The sequence below is a fragment of the Aythya fuligula genome, chromosome 1, assembly GCF_009819795.1.
Source record: "Aythya fuligula isolate bAytFul2 chromosome 1, bAytFul2.pri, whole genome shotgun sequence".
NCBI classification, from domain to species: Eukaryota; Metazoa; Chordata; class Aves; order Anseriformes; family Anatidae; genus Aythya; species Aythya fuligula.
In genome coordinates this window covers 223,424-238,635 of record NC_045559.1, presented here as the reverse complement: position 1 = coordinate 238,635, position 15,212 = coordinate 223,424, and the positions used below count along the sequence as shown (strand labels likewise).

Below are 15,212 nucleotides of genomic sequence, written 5' to 3'. Positions count from 1 at the left end.
AGGACACAAACCTGAAGCAACAAGATGCTCCCATCCTGCAGAACCTTCCCTTCCTGAGAAACTTGCCATGAGGGCCTCAGCTGCCACACAGAGAAGAACAGCGGATTGGAAATTTGAGGCACCATGAAAAATACCCAGCAAAGCAGCAAGCTGCCTGCCAGGGGCAGGACATAGGACCTTCCTGCAGCACACAACATGGCCAAAGCTGCAGGGCACCATGCAGCTCCTGACCAGGGCCCCAGGCATTCCCCAGAGCAGTAACACTGGTGTCGGCAGTGCTGAGCACCATCCTCTCCCACATTCCCAGCAGCCCATCATCCTGACATTTGCAGGGCTGTCCCATATCCACAGAATTTGGGAAGCTTGCAACTCCCTGTGGCATCTTTGCCCTTTAGAAAGCAGGGCCATTTGCAAACTCTGTCAGTCAGCACACTGAGGGGTTTATTGCCTGTTTATAGCTCTAGCAGAGTTCTTCTCCTGCATGTCAGGGAATGCCACCAGCTTCTTCTGCACTGCAACAGGGGGAGTCTCCTTTTAGTAATTAAGATGTTCTCCCTTTCCATCCCAGTGCAGCTCCCCTGGTTTCTGTACTGCAGGAGGACCTTTCCCTCTGCCACATCACTACCTGCTCTCTGCAGCTGGTTGTGTCTGTGCAGAGTCAGAGAACATCTTGCAAAGTGTCCTGACTCTCCTGTCCCCCAGGGTCCATTTCTCCAGCTGTTTGTATGGTTATAGGGCAGCTTAACCTCTCTTCCTCAAGCCCAGAGCTAGTGCAGCTTGCTCAGACTATTTAACTTGAAGTGCTGACCCATCATTAGGAGTAAACAGCAATGTGCCTGAAGAGAGTACTTTTCCAGAGCGCCACCTCAGGTGGAGATTTGCACCTAACAATGGAAACCACTAACAGTGAATTCAAAGGTTTTCAGCCAAATAACAATTGTGATAGAGTTGCAAAGGAACCTAAAAGAGGATTGGAGATGAATCCAAGAAAGCTGGGAAGCTTGACTTGAAAAGTCAGCCACTTCACTGTCTAAAAGTCCACCTGTAGGCTCCATCCTTGACAAGAGATGTGAACTTTATAAAGTGCACTTTGTCCGGCTGAAGTACAATGGCAGCTAATAGAGTCTGACTTGATACTGAAAAGCTGTGCACTGAAGATCCTGAAAGAGACAATCCCCACCTTAGAGCAGAGCTTGTTATTGAAAAGCCCATGGCTCATCAGCCACAGGCTGTGGCTGCCACACCAGACCCCATGCCCAGAAGCTCCTGTGCGAGGAGGCTATGGGGTCACCTTGGAGTGTTCAGGCCTGGAGGTCAGTCAGCAAAGCCCCTTTGTCACACAAGCCTGCTGTCAGCACCATGGTCCTGCAGAGACCAGTGATCCCTGCTAGCATCCTATCCTTCTCATATTTGCCCTCTCCCGAGTAACCAAGGAAGGAAACCTCTCCTTTCTGGTTGATCCCCAATGCCCCATGGCTCAGTGTAACTCAGCCTCTGTAGAGGTCCAGGGAGGAGATGGAGGTCAGAGGAGGTCAGAAGTGGCCCCTTTATAGGGTCAGTCCTTGGCTGCCCCTCCCAGAGGTGCCACCAAAATCCTGTGTCCCATCCCAGCCTGCAGGACACCCTCCCCTCTCCTTACACCAAGCCCTGGTTTCTACATCCAGGCTGCAAGGTCCTTCAGGGATGCAAACAATGACCCCCTGCAAACCTACACAGGGCTGGTGCTAGCCTCCCTGCCAGCTGGCACCCAGGCCTGCAGGGAGGGCCGTGCCACAGTAGAGCCAGGCAGGCGGAACACAGCAAGCTGGGGAAGGACATCTGTGAGAAGACGCCTGCACCTCAGGTCTCATCTTCCTTTGCTGTAGCATTGCCAGGGTACACAACATTGCTGCTGCACCCAGGTCAGGAACCGCCACTGACTGACCACATGCACCACAGAGACCTGGAGAGAGGCCAAGCCAGGAGACAAAGCATGTGGCAATGCCCTCTCATGACCAGGAGGAGCGTGAGCTGCAGAGTGCCAGTGCAGCACCCTCCAACCATGGGGAGGAGTATGACCCAAATGGGACAGCAGCTAAGGAGGGGCTGTGGGGCCACTGCTGCTTTCCAGCTGGGAACAGCCATGAACCCTATAAAAGGGGAGGAGGTGACAAAAAATGCACATAACTCCAGAGCACTTCTCTTGTGAGCTTCTTGGAGACACAAATCTCTCATTTTCCGCTCATCTCTTTTCACCATGATCAGCCCCGATGTGCTTGGATGTCACCTTGCAGGCGAGGAGCAAGCCTGGAGAAATAATCACTGCAAGCGCCCAGATCAGACAGCTCATGCATGGGCATATGCAGGAGTGAAGGGAAGTGCAGGGCCAGTCACTGGACACTATACAGCTTTTAGGGACACATAGTGTTACGCCAACCAGGTCTTTCCTGCCACTTTTCTTTTAAGTGAAGGTACCTCAGCTAGCCCAGAGGAGGAGCCTGCAAAGCAGGCAGTTTCTATTTGGGATGGCAGCCCTCACCTGAGCTGTAAATGTAACAGCCCTTGACAGGGCCCTGATTGCCCTGACACCAGCCCTGACACCAGCCCAGGGCTGGTGATGACATGGGAGCCATCTGCAGGGCACAGCAGGGGTGTCTGGTTGGCCTCACTGAGCCTGCAGGGTCGCACCTCCCTGCCTGCTCCCCAGGGCAGTGCAGTGCAGGGCTGTCTCTGCTCTGCAGCAAGCCTGCCAGTTCATAGTCCAAACCGCATCCACTGCCTGCTGGGACAGCGGTGACACAGCACAGCCTCTGCCTCCCACCAAATCCATGAAACCCAGCGCTTGCAGCTCCATGGGTGGCAGCCCTGGCCAGGCTCCTGGGGCAGGGCTGGTCAGGCAGCTGGCTCGTGAGCTCCTGGAGCTTGCACTGCCATGCTGGAGCACAGAACTGTGCTGGCCAGGATGCCAGCACTGCATGTTGCCATCTGCACCCAGCAGGCCCTGCCCCATGTCTCTGTGAGGCTCCACCATCCCAGAGAGCAATGTCCCAAGCCCCCAGACCAAGACCCTGGCAGCACACAGGTGTCCTCAGGGGCTCCTGCTCTGCTGACTCCCATCCCCCTGCTCAGAAATGTTTTCTCTCATCAGCTCTCTGACAGACATCTGTCCCAATGGTAAGGGAAATCTGCGAGGGAAATTCCTACATGCAAATGTATACATGCAAAGATGCTCTGCTTTTCGTGAAATGACCCACTCCCTCCACAGCATCGGGTGATCTTGGGTCTGGCACAGCAGAGCTGCCTCGCCTTGGCACTGCAACCATCCCGATTGCACAGGAGGACTTGTAAGGAGCAAGGGGTAGAGTGCTATGGCATACCATCATACTGACTCCAGCATCATAGCTCTTTCCAACATACACACACACTCATAAAACAAAACAAGACGGGGAAGGGAAGTATGGAGCTGTGCCCAATAAACAGAGAAGTGGAGAGGTGGACACCACTGCAAACTGCAGAGTGTGTCCTCACTGACAGTCCTCAGGCTCTGTCCCACGCTGCATCAACGAGATCTGCAGTGAGGGCTGGAGCAGCATGGGACCTGGGTCCTTGCATCTGCTAGGGAATGGGGGGGATGGAGCCAAAGTACTAAGTCCTGATGTGTCAGGGCTAACATGGTGGAGAAGGGAAGAGGCAAACTTCATGTCGCTGACAGCCTTGCTCACAGCTGCAGCAAGGCTGAGGAAGTAGCAAGCAGAGTGAAGCCCTCCCATAGCACAAGGGCTCTCCCCTCCAGAGCAGATTCGACACTACAAGCAGTGGCCTCACCTGCCTCTGCCACCCCTCAGTGCCTGTGAGCCTGTGCTGCCAAATGTGTCAGCAACTTGGCCCCAGCCACAGCACCACCATTCTCTCATGAGCTTCTTGGCCCCTGCCGCTGCCCCTCCAGCTCCAGACAGGACCCCCTCACTGCTCTCCAAAAGGGGACTCTCCCCACCAAACAGGAGCAGTCTCACATCCCTTAGTAACCTGCACACACATGCAGCAATGCTCTGCTTGCCCCAGTCCCCTCTGCCTCCTTACCAGCCACAGCCTCATCCCCAAAGACATCTTTCTCCTGCCCACAGCACCTCATCCCTGAGCTCGGGCTCCCTGCACCTCCCAACCCATCCCTCCCCAGGCAAGCTACTGCTTTCTGCACAGCACCCTAATAAGCATCCTTCATCAGAGCCAGTGATATTGAAGTCCTTCAGTGAACTTTCTTCCTGCCATGACCAGACTCAGCTTCCAAGCACTTGCCCCCAGGTGACCCCAACACCCTGGTCAGTCACAGCCACCCCCCATGGCACACTGCCTGCCAGACACCAAATGCACTGTGTGCCAACTACTGCCTGTGCCCCATGTGCTGCTCCACTTCACAGCCTCCCCAGCTGACATGCCACGATGCCCAGTGCCCTCCTGTGCCACACATCAGCTCCTGGCAGGCAACAGGCACATGTCCTGCCTGCGGCACCATCACCACTGCACCGTTGTCCCCACACTGGGGCACCCAGCACACACCACACTGCACTGCACCCAAGCTGGACACCTGAAACATGCTGCGGTCATGTCTACGTCCATTCGCCACTCGTGCACACTCACACCTGGCTTGCAGCCCCGCCGCACACGCACATTGCCCACACCGCTGGCTCACCAGCAGCCATCACCTTTCCCAGCACTGCGCTGCAGCTCCACGCTCCCGCGGTGCCCAGCCAGTAGCGGTGCCAGAGCCAGAGCTGGTTCTGGAGCTGGTGCCGGTACAGGTACCGGTGCCGGTGCTGAAGCCTCCCGCGCTGTGCCCCGCTCTGCCCCCAGCCCCGGTGCCCCCATGCCCGGGCAGGCGGCACAGCGCAGCCTGGCCCCGCTGCGCTACCGGCCCCGGGCGCTCCGGAGCGCCCCGGCGGGGATGGGCCCCGAAAGGCAGCGCCGCAGTCCCGCCGCGGGACACCGGGAGCGGGGGCTCTGCGGGGCACCGGGAGCAGGGGCGGCGGGGAGCCGGGCCACGGGGAGCCGTCCTGCCGGAGCCGTGGCCGGCCAAGCCCCCGCCCGCGGCATAGCGAAGTTTGCCGGGCGGTGCCGGGCGGCGCCGGGGCGCGGAGGCGGCGGCTCTCGCCGGTGGGCGCTGGGCTGGGGGTCGGGGCCGGGCCGGGGCCGGGGCCGGTCGGGGCGCGGGTCGGGGCCGGGCGCGCACTCACCGTCTGCTGGAGGTCGGGGATGCCGATGCGGACGACGATGGCGCCGGGCGCGGGCTCCTCCATGCGCGCCGGGGCCGCCAGCTTGGGGGAGCGGGGCCCGCCGGGGCCCCGGGCCGGGTCGAGCCGCGTCTCCTCCCGCAGGCCGGCGCCCGGCTCCCCGGCGGCGGCGCGGGGCTGTCGCTCCGGCGGCGGCGGCGGCTCTGGCGGCGGCGACTCCGGGCTCTCATGCTTGCTGCCGGCGGGGCTCAGAGGCATGCTCCGTGCGGCGCGGCGGGGCGGCCGGCACCGGCACCGGGGGCCCTGCGGGAGACAAGCGGTGAGCGCGGCCGGCGGGGACCGCGAGGGCACCCCCGGAGGGACCTCGCGCCCCCCCACCACCCATGGACCCTCCAGCAGAGCACATCCAACCTCCGCAAAGGGACCTCGTGGGTTCCCCGACAGGGATCCCAGAGGGGACCCCGTCACCAAACACAGGCACCCCATGCAGGGACCCCCACCCACCCTACACAAGGAGTCCCATCTCGAAGCCCTCCCTGGGGAACCAACCCCATCAATGCAGGAATCATGTGGGGACACCCCCAACAATAATCCTTGTGTCAGGGACCTTGCAGAAGTGCCCCAAGCTCCACACAGGCACCCCCTCGGGGACCTATTAAAGAACACTTGTACCGGGGAAACCCCAACCCACCACTCAGGAATCTTGCAGACACATCCCCACAGAGGTAGCTCCATTGCAGGGACCTCATGGGGACACCCCCCAACATAGATCTTCATGCCAAGGATCTTGCATAAGACTACCCCCCACCCTAAATGGGAATCCCCATCTCATGGACCCTACAGAGATACCTCACCCCATGCAGGGATCCCCACAGGTGACCTCCTCCCAGCAGGGGCCAACTACCACCACACACCCTGCCCAGGCCCCAGAATGCAGCACATTTGGAGGGCCTGCCTGGCTCGTTCCGCCAGGGGGGAGTCATGAGGGAGGCTGGACATCAGCAAAACAAGCAGGTGCAACTCATGGAGGGCTCAGCACTTTGCCCATCTCAGGGTTTTATTGGGAAAGGTCTTGGTTCTTGCCCTGCAAACTTCATCCTGCAGGTGCTTAAATGCTGCTCTCTCTGAGGTCTCCGAGACTCCTGCTCAGAGGCTGTCACCACCCATGATGTGGCTGTGCACATCCACCAACAGCCAGATTGGCCCTTGGGGTTCAGCCTCCAGCAGCATCTCCACCAGCTCATCAGGCAGTGAACAGGGGCCATCTGCCAGGGGCTCCCCAAACTGTATTTGGACAACAGGATTCTTGTGCTATTGCCCTTGTGCCAAGGTTTTGGGAGTGGGAGTATGGATGGTCAGTTCCCCCCCAGGAACCTGCCTCAGTCAGAGAAGCACGTGCACGTGGTGGAGCGGTGGCAGGCACAGCTACTGTTAGCTCCAGCTCACAGAGCACAGGCATGACTGGCCACTGCCCCAGGCTGCTCTTTTTGCCAGTCCGCCTGCCAGTGAGAACTAGAGACAGGAGAACCCTGCCTGCCTGGCAGGTCAAGTCCTTGCTCCCAGGCAGGGACAGGCCAGTAACTGTCCTGCCAAGAGCAGATGGGATGCTGGGCTGAGCTCTGCAGGACTGTGCATGGGACTATGTCCGGTCCATCGCTGGCCAGGATTCAAAGCTTTAATCTACATGACAATCCTCAAACAGAAATAGCCCCCAAACCACTGAGAGCTGGAGAGATTTACGGTACGGCCTGGATCTGTCCAGGAAATGACTAATGGTGCTTCCTTCAGCCCTCTCACCCTGAGGCCAAGGGACTGCAACGAGGCAGGCATCAGGGAGAGCCTGACTCTTGACAGGGCAGCCTGGCCTCAAGCAACTCTCCCAGATGGAGCGGCATCTGCTGCAAATGTCCTGCACCAGTAGAGAAAGCAAGACAGGCAGAGAAGGCTGCATCTTCAGACCTGTGCAACTCCATGGGACTAACCCCAAAACTGAAATCATGGGTGGATGATGACAAACGAGAGCATCCCAGGAGCAACTGGCCAGTCTCTGAGCTCCTCCTTTCCTTCCCACACCTGCAGACCTGTGCAAGAGATCTGCAGGTCCTGACTGTATGCTGCTGCCTGCCAGGACAAGGAGCAGAGGGTCAGCAGCTTCCCTTGCAGTCACAGCTCCCCTCAACCCTGGACTCCCAGTGTTGCCCTGGCATGTGTCAAGCCTGTGCACCTGCACGGGAGCACACAGTAACATCAGTTTCAGTCATTCCTAGCCAGTCCCTTTCCAAGGTGTGACAACATGTTCTTGCCCAGCAGCACAGAAAGCCTAAAAAGTCACAAGGGGGACTGCCAGTGCAACCGCACCTGTCCTGCTGTGTGCTCCCTGGGGTCTGGGAACAGCACCCTGACAAGGAACTGGGGCAAGAGGGGGGGCTGGAGTGCTGGAAAGCACCTGTGCTCCCCATCTGGGGTCTGTCCAGGCCCTGGGTAAAGGCACATCAAAACTGCAGAGCTTTGGAGAAAATGCCAGCACTGAGCAGAGCATGGGTCTGGGACAAAGGCTTTTCAGAGGAAAATAAGGGCTCCAGGCTAGGCTCTTCAGAGGGTCACAGGGGACAAGGTGGGGCTATCAAGGGGAGGAAGTGGATGAAATGGCCATGAGTCACAAGCAGCTGAGAAGCAAGCCCCAGCTGAGATCTCTGGCAGCTCAGAAGACAAAGGCGTAAGAGCGGCCAGGAAGGGAGCAGGCAAAACTATCTGTGGAACAAAGGGCAGAGCAGGAAGCAGAGAAGCTAGAGCTGGGAAGCCAGCAGCTGTGGCTGCACATGGCAGAGGCACTGAGGAGCAGCTGGAGGCCAGGATTAGAAACCTACAACCGTGCAAGCATGGGTCCACAGCACTGCTCCTGGTTGGGCACCAGCAGCTCCACTCCTGTGCAGTGTCTCGGTCCTTGGGGAAAGCACCAGGGCCTGGCCTGTCCCCACACACATGCTGCCCAGCGCAGGGGACACGGCAGGTCCAGGAGATGCAGGGCATGGCTGGCCCTGGCAGAGCTCAGTGCCCTGCAGCACAAGTCCCAGGCAGGACAGGCACCAAGCAGCAGCAGGGATAGGGACTCCGCAGACTCATGGTGGAATTGGCACAACCCACAAACAGCCCAGAGACAGTGCCCAAGACTTTGATAGCTGTGGCAGGGGAAGTGGGGCTGGGGGACACCGGTCTGCACAGAGGAGGCTGTGCCACTTGCAGGGTCAGGATGGGCAAGCAGAGGGGCTGCATCAGGCATCCCTGTCCTGGGACTGCCCCTGAGGCCAGCGGCCAGCAGCCACCAGCAGGGCAGAGCATCATCAGATGCACGCAGGGGATGGACGGGCTCTGCCAGCAGCTCAGTGAGGCCTGAATGCAAACAAGGGCTGAACACAGAGCAAGCAGCTCCAGCTCGTGGTCCCTCAGTGGCAAATCTCCCTCCACCTGCCCTGCAGCAGTACTCATCTCAGCCAGTGCCTGTCGTTCGCTGCTATAGCTCTGTTCGATTATTGCTGTTCAATTATTTTATTTCTTTCCTCTTTTTCTGTCTTGTTATTTCAATAGAGGGAGAAATTAAATGCTCCAGATGGTAATTGTCAGGATTATTCTTGCCTTTTTTCCAATCTTCTGGTACCTCATTAGTTCCCAATGATGTTTCAGATACAACTGTGAATGACTGGAAAAATGTGTTGGCCACCCCCACCCCTGAACTCCATTACAGACTTGCAGAGTCATTCACATTCATTTTCTCTTATTAAACCAACTTCTCTGCCGAAAAAAATTAATAAAATCACTTATCTTGAAAAAAAGATACAAATTGAGTATCTTAGAAATTATAATCCAAAGAGTTTTATTCCAACACCAGGAAAAATTGATGAAAAATCATCAGAGAGTTATAAAATCTTTCAGGAAGGTTTTATAGTGACAGGAACAAATCAGTAATGCTTCTGTCAAAGAAAGTCACGCCTCACCAGCATAGTAGAGCTTCCCACGTGTCACCAGGAGCACCAAAGATGACGTTCAGAACAGAGCCTTTTATTTGGACTCCCAAATACTCCGCAACAGCCCTGGCAAGAGGTTGTGAAGTACAGCTACCTTCACCTCTTTTCCTGAGAGAAACAGTGTTCCCTAATCACCAGCCCCTCTCCATCACTCCCAATGCCACAATCTGAAGTACCACCCCTGCCACCACTTACACATCCCACCACCGAGAGCAACTATGCCACAGGGACTGTCCCAGGCCGTGCTGCTGAGCACCACTCTGACATTGTCACTGTTACTCCCCCAAGAGCTCTGGCCCTCTGCATCTCTGCATCACCCTTGCTCTCCAAGGAGGGCCCTGGAGAATGCCCAGCCTTGGCACAGCAGTGGGACCCAGCAAGGGCTGAAGAAAACAAGCAGCCTCAGGGCATGAGAAGGGCAGAAATGGGAAAACAGGGCACAGGACAGCAGGGGTGCAGCCCAGACTGCTCCTGGGATAGGGCAATGGGCTGCTCCAGTGGCACCTCCGGGGAGCCGGGCAGTTGCTGTCCCCCAGCCCAGCTGGCAGGGTGAGCAGTGGTTGCCAGAGGAGCCCAGGGAGGGCTGCAAAGACCCCTGCCCGCTGTCAGTCAGCACCAGGTCCTGCAGCCCAGGACAAGAGCCCAGCTCCCTGCAGGGCCACAGCTGCCCAGTGCTCGGCTGAGGGAGGGCTCTCCCTGTCCTCAGGGCTAGGGCTGGCACACACAGGCACCAGCTCTGAAACCCTCTTTCCAAATACCTTCCTCCAGGCCTCCTCTCACCCTCTCTCCTCTTCCTGGAAAGCTGTTTCAGACCTTTCATTGCTGTTACGGTTAGCAATGGCCTAATTTCTAGCCCACACAAGCATGGCTAGTTTACCCTATTCCTGCGTCAGCATTGTCTGCTAGCCTGCACAGCTCTTCTCCCCTCCTCTGTTTATGTAAGTATTTATATACATCACAGACAGCAATTAGAGCCACACTACAACTTTAGCCTGTTTGCAGGCTAAAAAAGTGCTGCTTATGCAGTCTCCTCTTGCATGGCAGACCCCTAACCCAGAGACACTGTGCTGCAGCACTTGGGACAATGGCAGATTCATGAGGGGCCCCAGCACATGTGGAGTCCCAGTCCCAGGGACTGCACCAGTCACTGGCTGGAGTCACACTTAGGGACACCTCCAAAGGAGCCCTCTGCATGGCTCATGCCTTGCTGGGCTTCAAAGCCGTTGTCACCTCCCCCCCCCGGCATCACAGAGAGGTCTCGGCTCCGGCCCATGCAGCAGTCCCACAGATTCAAACAGTCTGCTAGGGAGCATAAGAAATGAAACCAGGGTAAAAGCAGCTGACATCTCAACAGCAACAGCAGCTATGTCTCTACACCAAGGGAGCACTTGCAAGCCTCAGCATGGGGGCAAGGTGGAAATGCACACCATCTGAGCCTTCCTCTGCAGGGCTTGTTGGCCATCCAGGAATCATGGCCACACACCTGGAGGAATTAACTTCTGCCCAGCCAAACTGACTGGCAGAAACCTGCAAACACCAGTCTACTGTAGCTAGCAATGAGGCCTCCCTGGGATGGGCAGGGTCCCTCTGACTGAATGATGGTTAAGTTTCCTCCCATTTCAGTGCCTGCTTTCCCATGCACAGCAAGGCTTTCAGCGCTGCTCAGGCTTCACCTCCACTCTCATGCCCAGCAACACCGTGATTCCTGCAAACCTGGCCCTTAGAGGAATGGGCAGATATATCTCAGAGACACGACATGTATGGCGCACCTGGCTCACCATGTCCATAGGCTTGCCTGTGCCTGGGGCAGATCACAGGAGGCTGCAGGTGCTGCTTTCTAGCACAAGTGCCACTTCCTTGGGGGAGATGGCAGGAGCGACAGCTCATGCAGCACCCCAGGGACTGGGGACTTCTTGGTGCTGGTCTATGGGAGAGACATGCACATTCCAACTCTGCCCCATGGCCACACACCAGGGCACAGGCTGTACCAGGTCCTGGTGCTCCAGGACCCCCATTGCAGCACGGGGTTTGTGAGTGAGGGCACCACCACTGCAAGTAGGAGCTAGGGGGAGACCCAGTGTCCTGCCAGGGGATCACTACTGGGTGGGTGTGGAGAGGAGCACACAGTGCTATCACTGCTGGGAGCACTGGGAAGAGGCCCCATGCCTTGGGGCTGTCACAGTTGCAGGGGAGAGCTTCTTGTAGAAGGCCCAACACGTACACACTTCAGGTTAGCACCCAGAAAGCTGCTCTAGGACAGGGCAGCACATCCACCCACCCGCACTGGGAACAGAGTACCAGGTCGATCCACACTCACCCTGCCCTGCCAGATCCATGGCACAGCCACAGAGCCCCAGGCTGTGCTCACCCCTCCAAAGCCTGCGGCTGGCACCAGCTCCAGCAGCCGCCACAGCTCCCCTGGCTCCACTCCTGCAGCAGTACCAAGCCCAGTCCCGGCGCCTGGTGCAGGTGCTGTGCAAGCTCCTCGTCACCCCTTAGCCCCCCAGAGCTGGGGAGCCCAGGGTCACCTTTCAGAGTCCTACCCAGAGCCCAGCCCTCCCACACCACTGCAGCGAGTCAGCCCTCACCTCAAAGAATTGGGGAGCGTCCGCTTGCGCCTGGCTGGCGATGCCCATGGGACAAGCAGTGCCGTTCGCTCACACAAGCTAGTTACTGATTTACCAGGGGCGGCTGCAGCTGCAGCTGGAGCGTGCGGTCGATGGCTGCAAGCGCTGCGGAAGGCTTGGCCTCCACAGGGGGGATGGGGCCGGGGGTACAGCACTGCCTAACCCCGCTGCAGGGCTGAATGCAGCACATCGTGCAGGATGCTGGGGCTCCCACAGGCCACCCTGGGTTGGTCACCTGCCGCTGTGCCCAGGGCTGCAGAGCAGGGTCTGCCCAGATGCAGGGCACAGCAGTGCCAGAGCTGTCCTCATGGCTTGTCTGGGCACGGGCTGTTTGCCATGGCTCCGTCCCAGTCACGCATGACAGGCAGCACAAAGCTGCTTGCACCAGCCGAGCCTCGTCCTTCACCACTGTTGCCCATGTCCTCCAGCAATGACCCAAGCACCAGCATGCCCCATGTGGGCAGGGGCAGGCACTGGATGCAGCCCCATCCTCAGTCCATGCTGTGACAGGCTTGGCTGCATCCGCACCCACCCCATGCTGAGCTACAGCATGTGCAGAATCAGTGCCATGCAGGTGCTATGTCCCAGCAGTGGCTTTGCACACCAGCCGGGAGGGCTGCCTGCTCCCTCCTCACTGGCAGGCAGGTCAAACAAAGTGGGGTGGCAAACCTAGTCGTGCTCCCTTGCTGGGTGCAGCTCCCATCTACCTCACTGGCAGAGCTGGCAGGGAGGTCAATACCATCACAGCCCCTCTGACCTGTTGCCATAGTCTCTAGCACAGCAGAGGATTGCTGGCCACCCTGCCCTCGCCTACTAGGACTTGATCTTCACCTGTGCCCAGCAAAGGGGTGACAGTGCATCTAAGAGAGCTCTCATGGCATCTTCTGCACCAAGAGCAGACGGCCAGCCTGCACAAGACTGGGACAGCCACCAGAAGGAGCAGAGAGAGGTCTTCAGGGGCTGAGCAAGGGAGAGCGCCTGGCTGGGTGACAGGAGCAAAGGACTATGTGCTTGCAGTGGCCCCAGATGGAGCATTAAGATGCACAGATTTAATGAGAGAAGGGAGAGGGCAGAGGGGAGAGGGCATGGGGAGCAACGCTCATTGATCAGCCTGCCTACGGCCTGTGTCCTACAGGGCTCAATGGGTAATTCTACTGCCAATTGATTTTCCTTCTCTCAGCCTGCCAGGGTTACTGGGTCACTGGGAATGTGCAGATGATTAAAGGGCGACTCCCGCAACAACTGGGATTGGACCTACTGCACCAGTGCTGACTTTCCCAGGGCAATGGCAGTGTGGTGCAGACCCCAGTGAGGAGCAGAAAGAAAAGGAGCAGCATCTGGTACCAAAACAGTGCATGCACAGGAACACCGGAGCTCACCTGTGCCTCAGTGCCAAGCACAGGGCAGGGGAACCTCTGAACTGTCCTTACACAGTTGTGTGGGTGTTGGAGGCAGCTGCAGTGCCTGGGGAAGGCAATTCATGGGGGATCCCTTCTGCAGAGCCCTTGGGCAAGAGGCTTCAGTACCATGGCTTCCAAACATTGTCCCTAATAGCTGTCCTGCTGTCCCCTGCCACCCACCCATAGAAAGGCACCAAAACCTTTGTCCGTGCCTCTGTGTGGTCTGTGAAAACCAGGCTTTCGTCAGGGGTACATGTCTCCAGGGTGTGCTGCTTTCACCCTTGCTACTTCCCCACCCTCTTTGAGCCAGCTAGGTCCAGGTCTGCCACAAGAGCAGCTAAATCTTAAGCAGTTTGAGGTTTAGAGCATCCCAGGCTCAATCCTTGGGCTCTGAACCATTGACAGCCCCAGGGAGAATGTCTCTCTGCAGGACTCCAGGTTCCCACAGCAGCAGAAGGATGTAAGCAGCTACCCCAGCCATGGCCAGCACCACCAGGATAGAGGCCACGTGAGGACAGTTGCTTGAGCCCCTCCAGCCTGGCTCAGTCTGGGATAATACAGAGTGGAGAACCACCTCCCAGATGTGACCTCTCCCTCTCTGTCTGCTCTCCCCAAGCTTTTCCCCATCAGAGGAGATGGGGCCCGTCCCCACTGTTTCCTGTCCCACAGCCTCCTTCCATATCTGTCCCAGTTCCCAGCAAAGCATCAGGGGATGCTGTCTTTCCTCCCTGGCTGCCCTCACCTTTTGCAGTGCAGCACCTGCTCAGTCAGCATCACAGGTGCAGTGTCCCAGCCTGTCTCCGTGGCACACATGGGGTGTTCCTGATCTAAGGGAGGGACAGAGCCAGAAGGAGGGCAGCAGTGGCTGAAGACCTCAAAGCCTGCAGAACCTACTGCCCTGTAATGCAGCTGGAATCTGCAGACTCTCTGTGCCATGAGGGCAACTCATGGGAGCTGGCACTGCTCACGCAGGGCACCAGGGATGCAGTGGCTGCTGCTCAAACAGGGAAGGTGTCCCCAGAGCCCCCTCCCCATTCAGGCTCTGCTCTGAGCCCATCCCAAGGGGGTGTCTCCTTCCCTGCTGGAAACAGAGCTGGGCATAGGCAGTACACAGCCAGTACAGCCTGGGCCCTCCAGGTCTGCAGAGCCCAACAGAGCCCCTGGTGTGTGAGAGTCGTCACAGAAAGGCACTTCTGGAGCTGGAGCCAGGCAACTGCTGCAGTGAGAACAGCCTCACCCAGAAACACCAGCATCCTGGGGGTTTTGCCCCCCCCCCCCCCCCATGCAGTAACTCCAAGCACCAGCGGTGCGTAGCCATAGGAACATCACTTAACACAGTCACCTTGGTAACCACAGCCACACGCTCTCACAAGCACGTGCAGGGCCCTGTGCACCCCGGTCGGGGTCCCTCGGTCCTGCACCCACACAGCAGCCTGCAGCCTGCCCAGCCTGCAGGTCATGCAGCCGCACAGCACCAGCAGGACTGGGGATGGACCTGTGTGCCAAGAGCCCCACTGGTGGCACTGCACCACTCTCACAATGATGGGAAATCACCCTCGCAACCAGAGAAGGGAGTCAGATCCCTTGCAGAACCCTCTGGACCAGTTTGGCCACAGATGCCTTTGCCTGGAGGTGTGCACTGGACAGAGCAGTGTCTCCTCCTGTCCCACAAGCCACCGAGCCTCCACCAGCTCCTCAGGCAGAGCCAAGAGCATAAGGACCAACCCCACACACCCAGCCCCCCAGTGTAGAAGAGGAAAATGCCTGGGTTGGATTCATGTGAGGACGCAGCTGAGAGGGACAAGACCCCAGTGCCTGACCCACCACAGACAGACTGTCAGAAAATGCAGCTGCTCCCTCCATCTTCCCACACCACCACTGGGCACAACTGCACATAAAAACAGCTCACAAAGGTGGTACAGCCCAAGGACAAGTAAATCTGAGTGTTGGGTCCCC

The 15,212-nt window shown here is 58.0% G+C and overlaps 1 protein-coding gene across 1 annotated transcript in view; it reads right to left on the bottom strand.

The window, feature by feature from the left end:
• SHANK3 (SH3 and multiple ankyrin repeat domains 3) overlaps window positions 1-5,465 on the bottom strand; it is a 346,038-nt gene extending 340,573 nt beyond the window's left edge. The window contains exon 1 of the mRNA XM_032196507.1: window positions 5,211-5,465. Within this exon, the coding sequence (XP_032052398.1) occupies window positions 5,211-5,465 (255 nt within the window). The remainder of the gene's footprint in view (window positions 1-5,210) is intronic.
• Window positions 5,466-15,212: the final 9,747 nt, after the last annotated feature.